Genomic DNA, 16,003 nt, shown 5'->3' on the forward strand with positions numbered 1-16,003 from the left:
TCAAAATTTGTTAAATAAAGATTTGCATATGATGGTGCAAACTTCTCACCCAAAGCGGTGCCCTGGTTTTTTACAAAATTTGTACCTTCAAATGTAAAGTTGTTATGGTTTAAAAGAAATTTTGCACCATCACATACAAATCCAATAAACTTCTCATCAAATGCAGTATACAATTTAAAATATATATAAACTGAGCACCTACTGTGTGGGATGACCCTTAGCTCTGATGGATGTGACCCCTAGTGGTCAGCAGCGAAATGGAGAATCAGAAATATATCAGAGCGCCAACTGGTGGAGGCAGGGTCCTAATGAAACCATGTACAAAGTCTTACAATATAATACAACTTACAATTTATTCAAAGATTCTTGATACAATGTAAAAAGGTTTACAACAAATATACAAAAATTGGTTACAATTAAAAGTCAGAAGTTCATGGATCCGTGTACTGACAGTGTACAATGAAACACTGTTGACAATAAAAACTTTTCAATAAAACTGTTTGCAATAAAAGCAATACAAATAAGTAAAATAGATGGCTTGATATCAGTGCAAGTATAATTTTACCAATAAAAACTGTTGGAAACATAAAATAAGCTGTTGGAAAAAAAATAAATAAGCTGAATTGATGGCTTTGATGTCAGTATGAATATGATATCTATGGACCAGAAAACGCCGCTCTAAGATGCATTAGATATGACTTCTATCTTTGAGCGATATTATGGAAAGTAATTAGTTGCAATTTGGAACTGGTAGTGGTTCCCAATGTTAATGTGGAAACTTCCTCGTACTGGCGCAGCCCAATGCGCTGGAATGGGCTAAGGGGAAGTGTACACAATATGTAAAGTGCCTGAGTGTAAAGTGAAAAACAATAATGCAATGGTGCAGTGAAATACGCAAATTAAAACATGTAAAAGTTATATAGGTGTATATTAAACATCCACGACAACAAGGTGCTAGTGTCTGACTTCCAACTAGATATCAGTCAAGCATAGAGTGAAAAACAATAACGCAATAGTGCAGTGTTATACACAAATTAAAATGTATAAAAGTTATAGAGGTATGTTAAACATCCACGGCACCACAGTGCTAATGTCTGACTTCCAACAAGATAACAATCACAACATGTATAAAAATAGTGAAAAACAATGACAGAATTGAAAAATGATGACAGAGTTAAAAAATGACAAAATAAAACAGCTTAAAAATAGTGTCTGAACAAATGTGTCAATCTTGTAGCTTTGCTTTGAACATAAAAAACGAAGTGGTGAAATAACAGAAGTAATCCAAATGGTGCAAAGTGATCTTCACTAACAGGCGTGTGTGAGGATATGTGCAGCGGTTTATGAAGTCCACAATAATAAGCGGTTCACAAAGGAAAACAAACATCAGTTTGTATACTCCAGGCGGCTATGGCCGGTTCAAAAGTCAATGGTTTGTATCACATAGCAGTACGCTTATTCTATATGTAGTTGTGTTCAACGTTGGTTCAGGAAATCTTCCCTCTGCCAAAACTAAATAAATGATAGTGTAAATTGTTTTTTATATAACCTAATATCAGTAATGTACTCACCAGTCAACGCGTTTCGGTCATGCACTGACCTTTATCAAGACTGATTTGTTGTAAACCTTTTTACATTGTATCAAGAATCTTTGAATAAATTGTAAGTTTTAGTATACAATTTAAGCATAGTTTGTAAAGCCTCTAAGCCCCGATTGTGAGGTATACAAGAGTATAACGATGTAACATCAATAGTGAGTAAGATGTCTCTTTCTGAGACGTGTAGAGAGTTTAACAGCCTTAATAAGTGTTTGGTATCTCTGAGATATGCTGGGGTTACTTGGACAATTGGTTGTAACACTGTGTCAATGAAAGACCCTAGTTTCTCCCCAAGGGTCCCTACCCCAGAAATAATGGGGCGCCCTGGGGGAGACTCCCTGGATTTGTGTATTTTGGGCAAATGTTTGAAGACTGGTGTAATGGGAAAATGTACTCTAAGCATATCAGACCTGTGTTTAGTGATAACACCCTGCATGACATAATGATCAAGAAAGCTATTAAATTCAGTAATGAACTTTTTTTTTTTTCGAGTTTTGTATAATAAGTTCCTTATTATCCTGCAATCTTCTCAAGATATTTATATCTCTCTTTGAGAGATTACTGCCCCTACCATGGCTGTGGGTGGGATTTGTATCTATCGCTTGAGCTAAGGCATGAAGATCTCTTTCAACCAAACTTTGAAAAACCTCAATAAAGTTGCCTCTCATTTGTATTGGGTAAAAGTATTTACCTGTACTTGTATTTTTAATGTTAGGTATGCATAAATTACTGATATTGGATCATCGTGTACTCTCACTCTCGAGTGACAATAAATTGACAGTTTGGCATTGATCTTCAAAATCAAAGCCATCAATGTTAGTATCTGTAATAATAACATTTAAAATGCATTGGTTGGCTCTCCTTCTTGAGTGTTACTTGATGCCACAGCAGCTTCATGTTCAAGATCAATATCACTGTCCGCCAAGGCAAAATGTCTCTTTAATGTGAGCTTTCTAGTGAATCTGTTGAAGTCAATAAGGGTTTGAAAAAGATTAAAGTCCCTGCTGGGTGCAAATCCCAGGCCTTTAGATAGAATAGCCAATTCTTCCTTATTTAATGATGTATGTGACAGATTCACAACATTAAGATCCTCATCATGGTTTCTTTCATATGTGTTTGTTACTTCTTTGAATTGTGTCCCCTTCCTCTTGTCGGTTTTCTGCTTGGATATCTCGCCGGAGTGGCTGTAATGCCTTCTGTTGGTAGATCGTTTTTTGAAACACCACTATTTGCTCCTTGTACAATGCTGGTATATCCAACAGATGTAATATCTCCAATAGATCTGTGAGACGACCCCTTCTTGGGTTTGACCGATGGTTCAGAAACCTGACTCTGTTCCTTATCACTGATTGGGGTGGAAGCTTGTAGACTCTCATCACTGGCGTCAGTTTCAAAACTGGAAAAGGTTACTTTCTTGTCAGCACTTTTCTTCTTATTTTTGCCCTCGTATTACATCTAGTTAAATTCCATCTATAAACAGTATTAAGTTCATAGTCCTTGTAATCCCTGTGGTATTTCTTTAGCTGACGTAAGTACAGAGGAGCTGCGGGCAGGGGATCTCTGGTCTGGCTGCAGAAAAAGCTAAGTATTTTTAAAAAATTACGGCAATGTAAACTTTCATGAATTAAAGTGCCCCTGTTTTTAATAGTATTTTTAAAAACCGGACACTGATTTATCAAAGTTTACATTCACTTTAAGTAGTGAACTACATCTGAATTTACTACTCTTTAACATTAACATATGTAACTTATTTATGTATTCAGTAGTTGATTAAACTGGAAAGTGGTAGTTGAATATGCTCCTTACTTGTCTTTTTGGATATTGCCAGACTTATGTATGAGAGTTCCTCTATGAAACAAAAATAAATTCAAAAGTTACAATAAGCACAACTTTGACATAAGTAAACTAAATTTAAAGTTAAATTAAAACAATGGCTAATTGTTTTGATTCCTTAGGGAGGATTAATTTCAACTAACAAGACCCAGGAAGTACAAGACTAATTTCTTGGATGGTGTGTGTTCCAGTGTCATTGTATTACACAATCTACATTGGTTGGCTTCAGTAGAAGCTATTAGATAAACTGCAAATTAGGGTTAGCCTTGTAAAATTTGCCATGCAGTCTTTCAGTTTTCAAGAGTGGAAAATCCACAATTTTCAAAGCTAAATTAGAGGTAAATGGGGCAAAATAATTAATGACATTATACTGCAAAGTTTATTTATTATGCATAATTAAGTATTTGATATTATTATCTCAAAGTATTAACTGTTCCTTTAAAGATACGGTATAAACTACAGAGATATGTCAATCTTTCAAGTAGTACAAAACCTTATTTAAAAGCAATGTCTCAATAAAGCTAAGCATTTTCTTTGCTTTGCTGAGAACAATTGCAAACACCTATATAGAATCTGTACATAAGGGGTATATTGCGAGGGTTTGGGCTCGTATTTCAAGTTGAAATTAAACATGATCTTGATTTACGCTATAATGATTACTGCAACTTCAAAGCTCTGGTTAACTGTTTCGCGACACATAAGTACAGTTACACTCATAATAACACCATCTAATACAAATTACTAAAAAAATTGCAACAAAAGTTATAAAGGCTCAAAGATAGGAGGCCTCAGGCAAAGGTCTTTAACATTAAGACACATACATTTACTTCTATAAAGATGCAAATGTATCTATATTTATATATTAATTTATATATATATTTGTACATATGTTTTTAAATATTTATATGTGTAAAAAGGGGGATTGCAGGCCAAACACTCGGAAGTTTAGATATATAGTTCATATATATTTCTGTGTTGTCTGGAGAGGATGTTAGTCCCATAAAGGTGCCCCTTGAAAAGAGTGCTAGCGGTGCTGAGAGACCCATGGAGATATATGTGCGGCAGTATTAACCCAGGGAAATATTCCCTCTTGCACAACTCAAATGTGGACTAGGTGACAGACCTTGTGTGTCTGAAACAACTCTGTGTTATAACTGTAATCACAAATTTTTCCCACTTCGAGTGCACATGAATAGACACGGTAATCTGTAGCTTCAGTGTAGTAATCCAAGTCGGATTTGTGCATCTCCGTCTCCCATCAGCAGTGCAACTCTTCCGTGTATCCTACGTCTTCAGGGTAAGGGGTGTGACATCCAGTGTTTTGCATCCAATCCGAAGGTACGTCAAAACAACAATGAGGGAGCGTGTTGCTGGTCACAGAGAATGCAATAAGTGGATAATAACACGCTCTCAGAAAGTTCCATTAGATAAAATTTAACATTTATTTATAACTTCTTTTAAAATATATACAGTATAACAAGCCACCAATACAAAAATTCCATGAGGAGCGCAGCACAACGACTTACGCGTTTCGGGTGTTACCCGTAGTCATAGCCATTGTGTGCTGCGCTCCTCATGGAATTTTTGTATTGGTGACTTGTTATATATATTTTAAAAGAAGTTATAAATAAATATTAAATTTTATCTAATGGAACTTTCTGAGAGTGTGTTATTATCTACTTATTGCATTTACAGACATATATACACATAAATACATGTATACAGATATAGACATATATAGAAGTGCATTGGAGCCCTTTGCAGTTAAGTAGATAAAAAACATGTAAAAGTATATTTATGCAATATTCATTTTTACTACAGGCTTTAACAATGTATTTACTGTAAATATTTCACATTCCAATGTTCTGCACATAACATATGTTCTATGTATTTGCAAATATATATTCATATATACATCTGCATATATCTATTTCATATTTTCATAAATTTAATGAAACGTTTTTCGAGGAAAACTTCCCCTTCATCTGCATGCTGATGCAGGGGAAGTTTTCCTCGAAAACGTTTAATTAAATTTATGAACACTTTGAATAAAGACCTGTGAGTGCATTTATTTTGTGGAATATTTATTATATCTTTGCACCCAAGTGGATGACCTCTGGAGGGTTGTACTGTAGCTTGGACTTTGGATCTTTATATATATATATATATATATATATATATATATATATATATATATATATATATATATATATATATATATATATATATATATATATGTTTAAATATATATGTTACCAAAATACCATCAGATATATATAGACATGTGTATTTATAAATAAATAGAACATATTCTGTTTTGTAAAGAACATTGGAATAGGAACTGTTCATATTTTCATGTTGGGTTAGCGGAAATGAGAATATGCAATTTGGTTTGCACGAGAATAAGGTGTCAGGTTTTCTTATCCATTGACTTCTATGGGGGAATACGTGAATGTGCATGCAATATTCTAACTTCGGATTTTCGCAACTTGACAAACTAAAGAAAATCTTAATTTTTGGTAAATTCTTCTTTTGGATGGAAGTAGATAAATCATTATTTTATGGTTTAAAAAATTATTTAGAAGCAAAAGTTGAATCTATTGAAAGTTAGATATACAGTCTGAAAAGAAATCAGCTGTCATTCGCACATCACAATTTTTATATAGACTATTTTGATGTCAGTAAAAACAACATATTGTTTGTTTTCAGAGCATATAGTAAAATTTTCATATTTTTCTGTAAAGCTTTATCTTTAGCTATAAAGCAAGCACCAGTTAGTCAGCATCTATAAAGTTAAGAACAGTGTCTCTTGTCGTACAATTTATTTTTCTTTTTGGATGAGATATAAAAGTGATTTATATGGGTCATGTTGGTATAGTTGTAATTTTTTTACAAGTAGTTTATTTAGGTGATAACTTTCATGACCTCCTAAAATTGATTTAGGTTCAATTTTTCAAAGCTGTTTGGGTCACTTCATCAAACAATATCACGTAACTAAACTTATATTTTACAATAATAACATGCGTCTGCCCTAGATCAATATAAAGTCTTGATAAATGGCCAAGTACAATTGAAAAACTTGTATTATATGCTGTTTCAATCTTCCCAAAATGTTGCTTTTAAAATTTTACAGAAAAAGATAAGCAACACAGGAGGTAGATTAGTTGTGAACTTATAAAATCAAGTGTATCAAAAGTGTATTCATTTTTTTTTTTATTGCCCGTTGTTAAATGGTATCAACATTTTTTTTCGGGATCATTAACACTCATTTTTTTTTCTAAACTTTAAACATCTTTGATTAATCTCTTTAAAAGGATATTAAACAGTAAATAAACATTAAATATAATGATTTATTTAAAGCAAGGAATAGCCAACGCATAATATGCATTTGTTTTTGCTTTAAAAATATATTAGCTGTTTTCTTATTAAATATTTAATTATAAAAGTTTAGTTTGTAATAGGTGCTGTTATTTTGAAATATGTTTTTTCCCTTATTTATCTCTTCTGCTGAGGACAATTAAAGGTACACTGAACCCAAATTTTTTCTTTTGTGATTCAGATAGAGCATGACATTTTAAGCATCTTTCTATTTTACTCCTATTATCACATTTTCTTTATTCTCTTGGTATCTTTATTTGAAATGCAAAAATGTAAGTTTAGATGCCGGTCCATTTTTGGTGAACAACCTGGGTTGTCCTTGCTGATTGGTGGATAAATTCCTCCACCAATCAAAAAGTGCTGTCCAGAGTTTTGAACCAAGAAAAAAGCTTAGATGCCTTCCTTTTCAAATAAAGATAGCAAGAGAACAAAGAATAATTGATAAAAGGAGTAAATTAGAAATTTGCTTAAAATTGCATGCTCTATCTAAATCACAAAATAAAAAAATTGGGTTCAGTGTCCCTTTAAGGATAGATGTAAAACAGGCAATAAAAAAGATTGTGCAAACAAGGCTGTGGGGAATATGCTAAAGTAATTATTTACCAGGATTTCTATACAGCCTTGTTTGCACACACTCTTTTGTTGTCTATTTTATACCTGCCCCTAATCGTCACCTGCAGAAGAGATTGGTAAGAAAACAACAATAGATTCCAGTATACCTGCGTGCATTACTTTATAGAAACTCAGTGAGCTTGAGAAAACCAACAATTTTTAAGTTAAATTGGAAACAGGAAAATGAAAGGGACAGTATACACCAGAATTGTTGTTGTTTAAAAAGATAGATAATGGGGGGCAGAGCCAACATGCAATGGGACAAGACGCAGATTCTTGAAGCTCCTGACAATAAGCTTAAAAGCGTTTAATAATTCAGGGTAATTTACCCCAAGACAACATACTCTTTTCAACAAAAGCACTATTTATGAAACTAGCACCCTGTGGCTGCAGAAATATGAATGGGAACCCTCTGCTTTTGCCTGCCAAGACAACTACAGGGTAAACTACAGCACAGTTTGAGAGCCACCATTTGAATCTAATTGGCATGAATATAATGCTGAGACTTTCCAGAGATGCAATGATCCACGTTTGCTGCTACTTTGTACTACTCCTAAAATGCTAAAATACTCAGCTTAGTGGTCGCAGTGACATCCCTCAGCCTCAACAACTCTGTCAGCACCTACTCTGCACGGAGAAAAAATGGTGACCCCCGTCGCCATATTGGAAGTGATTGACTCACTACTATGGGAACACCGACTAGCTTTTTTGGGCACTATGCAGGCGGCACTTTTACCCCTGGGATCCAATTGCATCGGCATACACAGCGGAGGTGGTGGGGCGGTAGGGCCCCCGTCATTGCTACCTGCCACTCCTACAGATATCAGCAAGCCGACAGGAGAACTTGAAACCACGCGGGAGTATCAGCTAGTCTCAAGCTTGGCTTTTCCTAAGAGGCCGAATTTTACAGATTACAGTACGCCTAGTGAGGTACTTACAGGAACTATGGCTGTGTCCCGCTCTGCATACGACTTTCAGTCATGCAAGCAAGTTTATTCAGTCCTCTACTGCGGTCCTGTATATTCTACACCCCATATCATTCCCTTGAGAACCGGAGTGGGCTAGTCGTGATCATATACATATGACTTTGGGTGGTGAGCAGGGGGCCCTCCACAGCTTTCGGTGCACTGGAACATATACAGCCACATGGATTTCTTTCCATGTATCTGGGGACTAAGTTTGTTCTAACATTGACTTTGGCTCTCATTCCAGGATGGGGGATAAATAGCTGTGTATTTATGTTTACCTACCCTGATAACATTAAGTCATGTTTTCCACAGTTAATGTTAGCTATATATTTGCAGAGGGGATAGCACACTTGATTCTTATAGACTCACATGTTAACAGTGTACTAGACCATTAGAAACCACTTCCAAGTGTCTGGGGACTAAATTTGCACTAGACTTGAACTTACTTTTCATCCCATCATATGGGTTAAAAAACTGTGCATTTGTGTTTGTTTTCCCAGATATCATTAAGGTGTGTGTTCTACAGCTAATGCCTGCTATATGTTGGTAGTGAGGGTGACGTGCTTGATTTTCATATATTCATATGTTAACAGTGTATGGTTTCACATAGTTAGATGTAATAGTTTTACCTTAATAATACTCTATTTCAATAGTATGCGATTGTTCTTATAGATGTCACATGTATACACTCCTGAAAGGGAGATTAGTTGCTAATACTATTTGTTTGCTTTACTTTATATATGTGGATATGGGGGCTTATGAGTATGTTACAAGTTATATAGCAGTCATCTTTTCCTTATGCTATGTTAACGGATTGGACAATACTATTCTATATCCCTTATAGTATGGAAATTTCCTAAACAACACTACAGGCTAAGGTCTGTAAACTTATGCTCCTTCTAGATATATTTATATGTGACCTATAGACTTGTATTCTTCTGCTATGATGATGGCTCCTTTGTAGTCCTCATACTCTACCATCTCTTTCCCCTAGGGAATTACATAGGGATGGGCTGGATAGTTGATCATTATGAGTATTTCTAGAAACTTTTGTATAGTGGGGGGTCTGCTGCCTACGGCCGGGGTAGTAGATTCACCTATGTATCTGTTGAGGTCAGCCCCATTTTATTTATTTAATTCAAACTAATCTAGTTTACAACCCTTACAGAAGCTTATGATTGCTTAACCATACTAACACCTTAACCAGCCATCTTCATCCTATGTATCTTTTTATCCTTACTGTGGGTAATCTAGCTCACATGTTGAACCACACACAGCCTATTCTAATATCAGCCAATTTGAGATGCACCTTTTTCACAATCCTCATATAATATTTGCGCAATCTTACTGCCCACATGCCCTACACTGAGGAGTAAGACTACCCCCTTCTATTTTATTCTTTCACCATCTATCCTGGGTATTAGTGTCCAAATTTTGTTCCAGTTCATGTGGAGCCTTTTTAGTTTATTATTGTCATGCTTCCTTCCTAGCCTATCATGCTTCCCTATCCTTGCATCCCATATCACGTGCTTTGCAGAGCTCTATAATGCTTACATAATATACTAAAAGCAAACAGGTACCATTTCCTTTTCCATCCCTTATTACTTATGCCAGATATGACAGGTAAGCTACAGGGGTCTCCTGCAGTTTAATATTTTATTTTATTTTTACTATTAGCTAAATAGTGCTATCTTATAAGTCCACATGTAGACTTTTATGTGAACTTATATACTACTAGTTATATACTCAAAGGCTCTTGTTCCCAATTACGAAAATGTATGATTATTCTATGCCTCCCCCCCCCCAACCTTTAATACATTACGGCGTCAATGATTAAGTCCAAAATGTTTTTGCGAGGTTTCCCTTGCAAAATACCGCTTACACAATTGTTTTTTTTTTTTTTTTTTTTTTCCCCCAAGGTCAAGAATCCTTTATATGCTACAACATAAGTACATGGAAATGTGTTAGCATATGGAAAGATTACAGCATAGATTTTGATAGTATTTTATAACCAAGTACCCAAGCTTGTATGGATCTTATATGTTCTCTTATACCTTTCATAGCCCATGTATTAAGATCCGCAGTTTACTGTTTATTTCTTTCACTATTATAGGTATTAATGAAGCATTCCTTATCCTTATTTATGCTGAGTAATAAGTTATATTATATATATATACAGAATGTTCAAAGCACAGCAACATTTGCAAATGTGAATTTCCTTGTATGTATACTCAAATTTTTCAGTGACACAAAGGATTCTCTTAGTATTTTTTCTGCTACAGAATAAGATGTATGTCTATAGAATGTTTCAATGCAAAACAAAATTTGAAGAAAAAAAAATGAGGTTTCTTTTATGTATATTCAAACTTCTCTGGGATGCGATGGATATGACTATACCCTTAACAGTATATTTGATATGACTTTTTCTTTGTATTAGTGCACCTTTTGAAACATAATATGCATGTTGTATCCTGTTTTCATTTTCAACCTCAATAAAAAAATTATTTAAAAAAAAAAAAAAAAAAGATAGATAATCCCTTTATTACCCATTCCCCAGTTTTGCATAACCAACAGTTATATTATTATTATATTATATGTTTTACCTCTGTTATTACCGTGTAGTTAAGTCTCTACAGACTGCCCCCTTATCTCAGTGCTTTGACAGACATGCAGTTTAGTCAATCAGTGCAGACTCCTAAATAACTCCACGGGAGTGAGCACATTGTTATCTGTATGACACACATGAACTAGTACTGTCTAACTGTGAAAAACTTTCAAAATACTCTGAGCTAAGGGGCGGTTTTCAACGGTTTAGAAATCAGTTTGTGCCAAGCAAAAATACCACCATCGGAACAAAGCAAATTTAATGATAAAAGTCAATTGGAAAGTTGTTTAAAATTGCATGCCCTATCTCAATCATGAAAGTTTAATCTTAGCTAGACTGTCCCTTTAAATAGAATAAATTATAAATGATTCATTTTAACTACACCAAATTCAACATATTATATTACTATCTCAAAATGTGTAATTCCGCATTATGAATGACCCTTACGCAATGCGCCTGAGTAGAGTATGTGCCCACAGATTACTCTGCCTATGTGTGAAAATAAATAAGTTTATAAACTGTAAATAGTAAATTCACACATTATTTCCATGTACTTTATAATATAATGAAAAGGACTTGCATAAATAAATTGTTCTTAGGTAGCAAAGACATTGTGCTGTATACACAACTTGTAGCCTTTACTTGAAGAGCTTTGTCAGTGGAATGGTTTAGTCCATCTTCTCTAAAAACTGAACTATTTCTTGCCTGCTATTAAAGATGCCAGAGATCAGTTTCCTCTCTTACAATCTAATATGGATTTCTATACATGGGAGGAATCTCAAGTGCCTTAACAACCAAACATTTCATCCTTTAAAAAAATCTATTCTAAGAGTAGAAAGTATTCTATGAATGAACTTATGACACACAATTTTGCATTTGGAATCTATCTATCTATCTATCTATCTATCTATCTATCTATCTATCTATCTATATATATATATATATATATATATATATCTATATATATATATATATCTATATATATATATATATATATATACACCCACACATACTTGAATATAGCTCCAGTACATCTATTAGAAGGCCATATGATTTGTATTTTCTTTATGTTGTGGAGTGCTTTTTTATGTTGTGGAGTGCAGATTTAATAAATGATTGACATAATTTAATACATGAAATTACCTTGGAGGTTCAAGTTATTGTTTCATTAAAATTACTTTATTCCTCCTTCTTTTTTTTTTAGCTGCTTCCTTCATTTTAGTTTTCTTTGATAAACATTCCAGTGAGAGATGTGTAAGGGGAACTACAATATGCCACATACAAATTAACTCCAACTTATGACCTTGAGTAAATCAAGAACACTATATGGATGAGATCTATACAAAAGACCTACCATTAAATACTTGGTAGTATTTCTTTGTTCTCATTTTCTTCACATTACATATCAGCTATGTTTTGTAGTATCTTGTCTTTAATACTATAAAAGTTTGACTACTAAACAGATTACAATAATATTCTTTGGCATTTAATATACAAATTGTAAAAAAAAAATCATAGACAAAAAAAATGAAATTAGCATAGCTAGGAAATAAGATTTATAAATGCAAAAGTGAATACAAAAACAATCTAAATACAGCACATAGGAAATGCAGAATAGTAAAATGTTTTTTACATTGTTATATAAAAAAACAGAAATCAATGTATTCAGTATCCTTGAAATAAAGATCCCAGAAGATCATTATAATGCAATATATATTTACATATTATAAAAAATATTTTTTATTCCTCACATTTTGTTTTTCTAACGGAAATGATAGCTCCTCTGAAACCATAATCAAAACAGAAAAATGCTAATATGTCTAGCAAAAAAACAAAAATATATACACGTTGTTTGAAGTAACCATGTTAGTCCAGGGATTTAGATACCAAAGTAACAAGTGCATTGATCAATGCTATTTTTTTATTGGACTAACTATATATTTATAAGTAGACAAGCTTTCAGGATATTCCTCCCTTTCTCAAGTCTAAAGCAATACGGACCAATTCAATGAAGTTTACAGATTAAATTTTTAAGCACAGGATGGTTAAAAGGACCGAAAGTATTACAGAGGTCTGAGTGCAGGGAGAGGAGGGGTGTCATAAAATTATAAGGGGGTTGAGGGGGGAGTTGCATTGAGTCTGAAAATACCCCATGTATGAAATCGGCTAAGGGAGAGATATAATTTAAGGACATAATAACATAGAGCATATACTGGCATAAAATATATATCTACATGATATCAATGTGTATAAAGATGTGTAATTGTGTATACAGAGGGAATATAAGATGGTAAAAAAGAACAAATAATAATAGTAATGGCATTAAATGTTGACAATCATAAGCTTACTTGTATACCTTTGTATAAAAAGTGTGGAATATACAATGTAATTGACTATATGAAAGTATATTACTAAAAGTTTGATAATTTGTCAAGAATCCAGAGTGCATCATCATTTTCATTTCAAATGTTTTTGTTTCCATAATGTTTTTGAAATTGCCCCTGAGAATCTTGATTTTGAGGTTTTGGATGGAGTGGTCAGGTTGAGTGAAATAGTGGCCAACAGGAATAAAGTATTTTGTTTTGCAGTGATTTTTGATTAGTATTATTCTGACATAATAATTTGTAGGTTAATCTGTTAAAACAGAAATAAATAAAATAAAATAATATATATCTATTTAACTTGTGCTGAACGTGCAGTAAATAGGTTGCAAAAGGAGATTGGATTATAAACTTCAGAATTTAGCAATACATAAACACACGACTGCCATATTTAAAACCAGAATAAGCTACATTTTGTTGTTTCATGAAAAAGTCATACATGTTCGTACCAAAATTAAATTCATTATCCTTAACGTTCTTGTTTCAATTCAAGAAAAGTCTAAAATGAATCTATGTTAAAACAAACACTATTCAAAACAGGAATAAAACATTATATACAAGTACTAATAAACACTATTTGTTATAATAGCACCCCACATGTATTAGTCAACTTTTAAAAACAGCATGTTTTATCCCAGAAGTTTTGTGGAATTTCAAATACTTCTAAATGCAACAATTATTTATCATTTTTAATGGAACTTACCATCAAACTTTTTATGTCTGGAAACAAAGGTCGTACGCATAAAGTGACTTGTGTTCTCTACTAGGTTTTCAAATTCCAGTTTACTTTGTTGACTCAATTTGTCTTCCATTTCAGTAGTACAACATGTATATTCCTGAGGACAAATACGCAAATGTTCCCCTGCAGAGAAATTATGATAACAGTTCAGTGTTATAAAAATAAAAAAAATAAAAAAACATAATGGAGAGAATTTTTTTTCTAAACTATTGTTAAAAAATAGTATGTTAAGATAATTTGTATACAGTTAGACTGTTGACATTCTTTTTGTGTGTGTGAAGGACAATAGGGTGGAGGGTTTGTAATTGTTAGGGGTGAGGTGTTATAAACACCAACCTTGAAAATCACCAGCTGCTGCTGTATCTAATAAACACACACATACATGCATACATATCTATGTGTTTGTGTATATATATATATATATATATATATATATACATACTGTGTGTGTATATATATATATATATATATATATATATATACATACATACTGTGTATATATATATATATATATATATATATATATATATATAAACACATGCACATGTTATATATATTTATATATACTGTATATACATACAAACACACATATAAATATACATATATATTACATACATTTATATGTATGTGTGTGTATTTTATTGTTTTACATATTAGGTGTAAGGATAGAGTCAATGTTTCTTTAGGTAAGAAGCAGAGGAAATAAGTAAAAAGAATAAAATAAAATATATACGATAAATAAAAACAAATAAACAGCCAACAAGCCCAAATTGCTAAGAAAACACAAATAGAAGTGTAGGGAGGATTTAGAATGAAGGAACAATAGAGAGATGAGAAAAATAGAAGGGGTTGTCAGATGTGTGTGTTTTAGATCACTCATTTAAGCCTAAATTACAAGTTGAGAGCAAAAATATTGCAACCATTGAGCTCTAACTCTGATAATGTTAAATCATTAACGCTCATATTACAAGTTCAAAATAAAGATATAATTTATGCTCACCTTATAAATTAATCTATTTTGTGGTGGGTGGTGAAAGTCCATGAACATAACTCTTTGGAATTGCACTCCTTGCCACTAGGAGGAGGCAAAGATAACCAAAATTGCAAAAGCCCTTAAAAACCCTCCCATCTCTTCTAAAAGCTTCATTCTAAAAACCCACCAAATAATTTAGTAAAACTGGCAGAGGTTAATGAGTTAAAGGGACATAAAATATTTCATGATTCAGATAGAGCATGCAATTTTAAGCAACTGTCTAATTTACACCTATTATAATTTTTTCTTCATTCTCCTGCTATCTTTATTTGAAAAAGCAGGAATGTAAGCATAGGAGTCGGCCCATTTTTGGTTCAACACCTGGGTAGCACCTGCTGATTGGTGAGTAAATGTAGCCAACAATCAGCAAGAGCTATGCAGGAGCTGAACCAAAAATGTGCCACCTTACATTCCTGATTTCTCAAAAAAAGATAGCTAGAGAACAAATAAAAATGTATAATAGGAGTAAACTAGAAAGTTTGGGTTTTGTGTCCCTTTAAAGAGGAAGTTAAAATTACAAAGATGAAACAGCATCTAAAATAAGAATATGCATGTCCTTAGATTCTTTTGGATTAGGACAAAAAGAAAGCACAACAAATTCATGATTAACATAGTCCAAAGACAACACTTAAGCAAAAAAAAAATCAAACTAGATCTCAAAACCGCCTTAACCGGATGGAAAACCAGATAAGGAAGCACACAGAAAAGACTAGACAATTCAGAAACTGTAGGAATTGCAAAAAGAAACAATACCTTCCCAGACAAAAAAAGTATCCAGATAAAGTATAGGCTCAAAAAGAGCAACTACAATATTCTTAGAATAACCAAGGTTCCCAAAAAGAGAAATTGGTTTTTA

At 33.1% G+C, this 16,003-nt stretch overlaps 1 protein-coding gene across 1 annotated transcript in view; it reads right to left on the reverse strand.

Moving 5' to 3' along the window:
* GPC6 (glypican 6) overlaps positions 1-15,037 on the reverse strand; it is a 2,314,333-nt gene extending 2,299,296 nt beyond the window's left edge. The window contains exons 1-2 of the mRNA XM_053705482.1: positions 15,010-15,037; positions 14,079-14,237 (exon numbers count right to left, since the gene is read on the reverse strand). Coding sequence (XP_053561457.1) covers positions 14,079-14,237; positions 15,010-15,037 — 187 coding nt within the window. The remainder of the gene's footprint in view (positions 1-14,078; positions 14,238-15,009) is intronic.
* Positions 15,038-16,003: the final 966 nt, after the last annotated feature.

Source organism: Bombina bombina, chromosome 3 (genome assembly GCF_027579735.1).
Source record: "Bombina bombina isolate aBomBom1 chromosome 3, aBomBom1.pri, whole genome shotgun sequence".
NCBI lineage: Eukaryota > Metazoa > Chordata > Amphibia > Anura > Bombinatoridae > Bombina > Bombina bombina.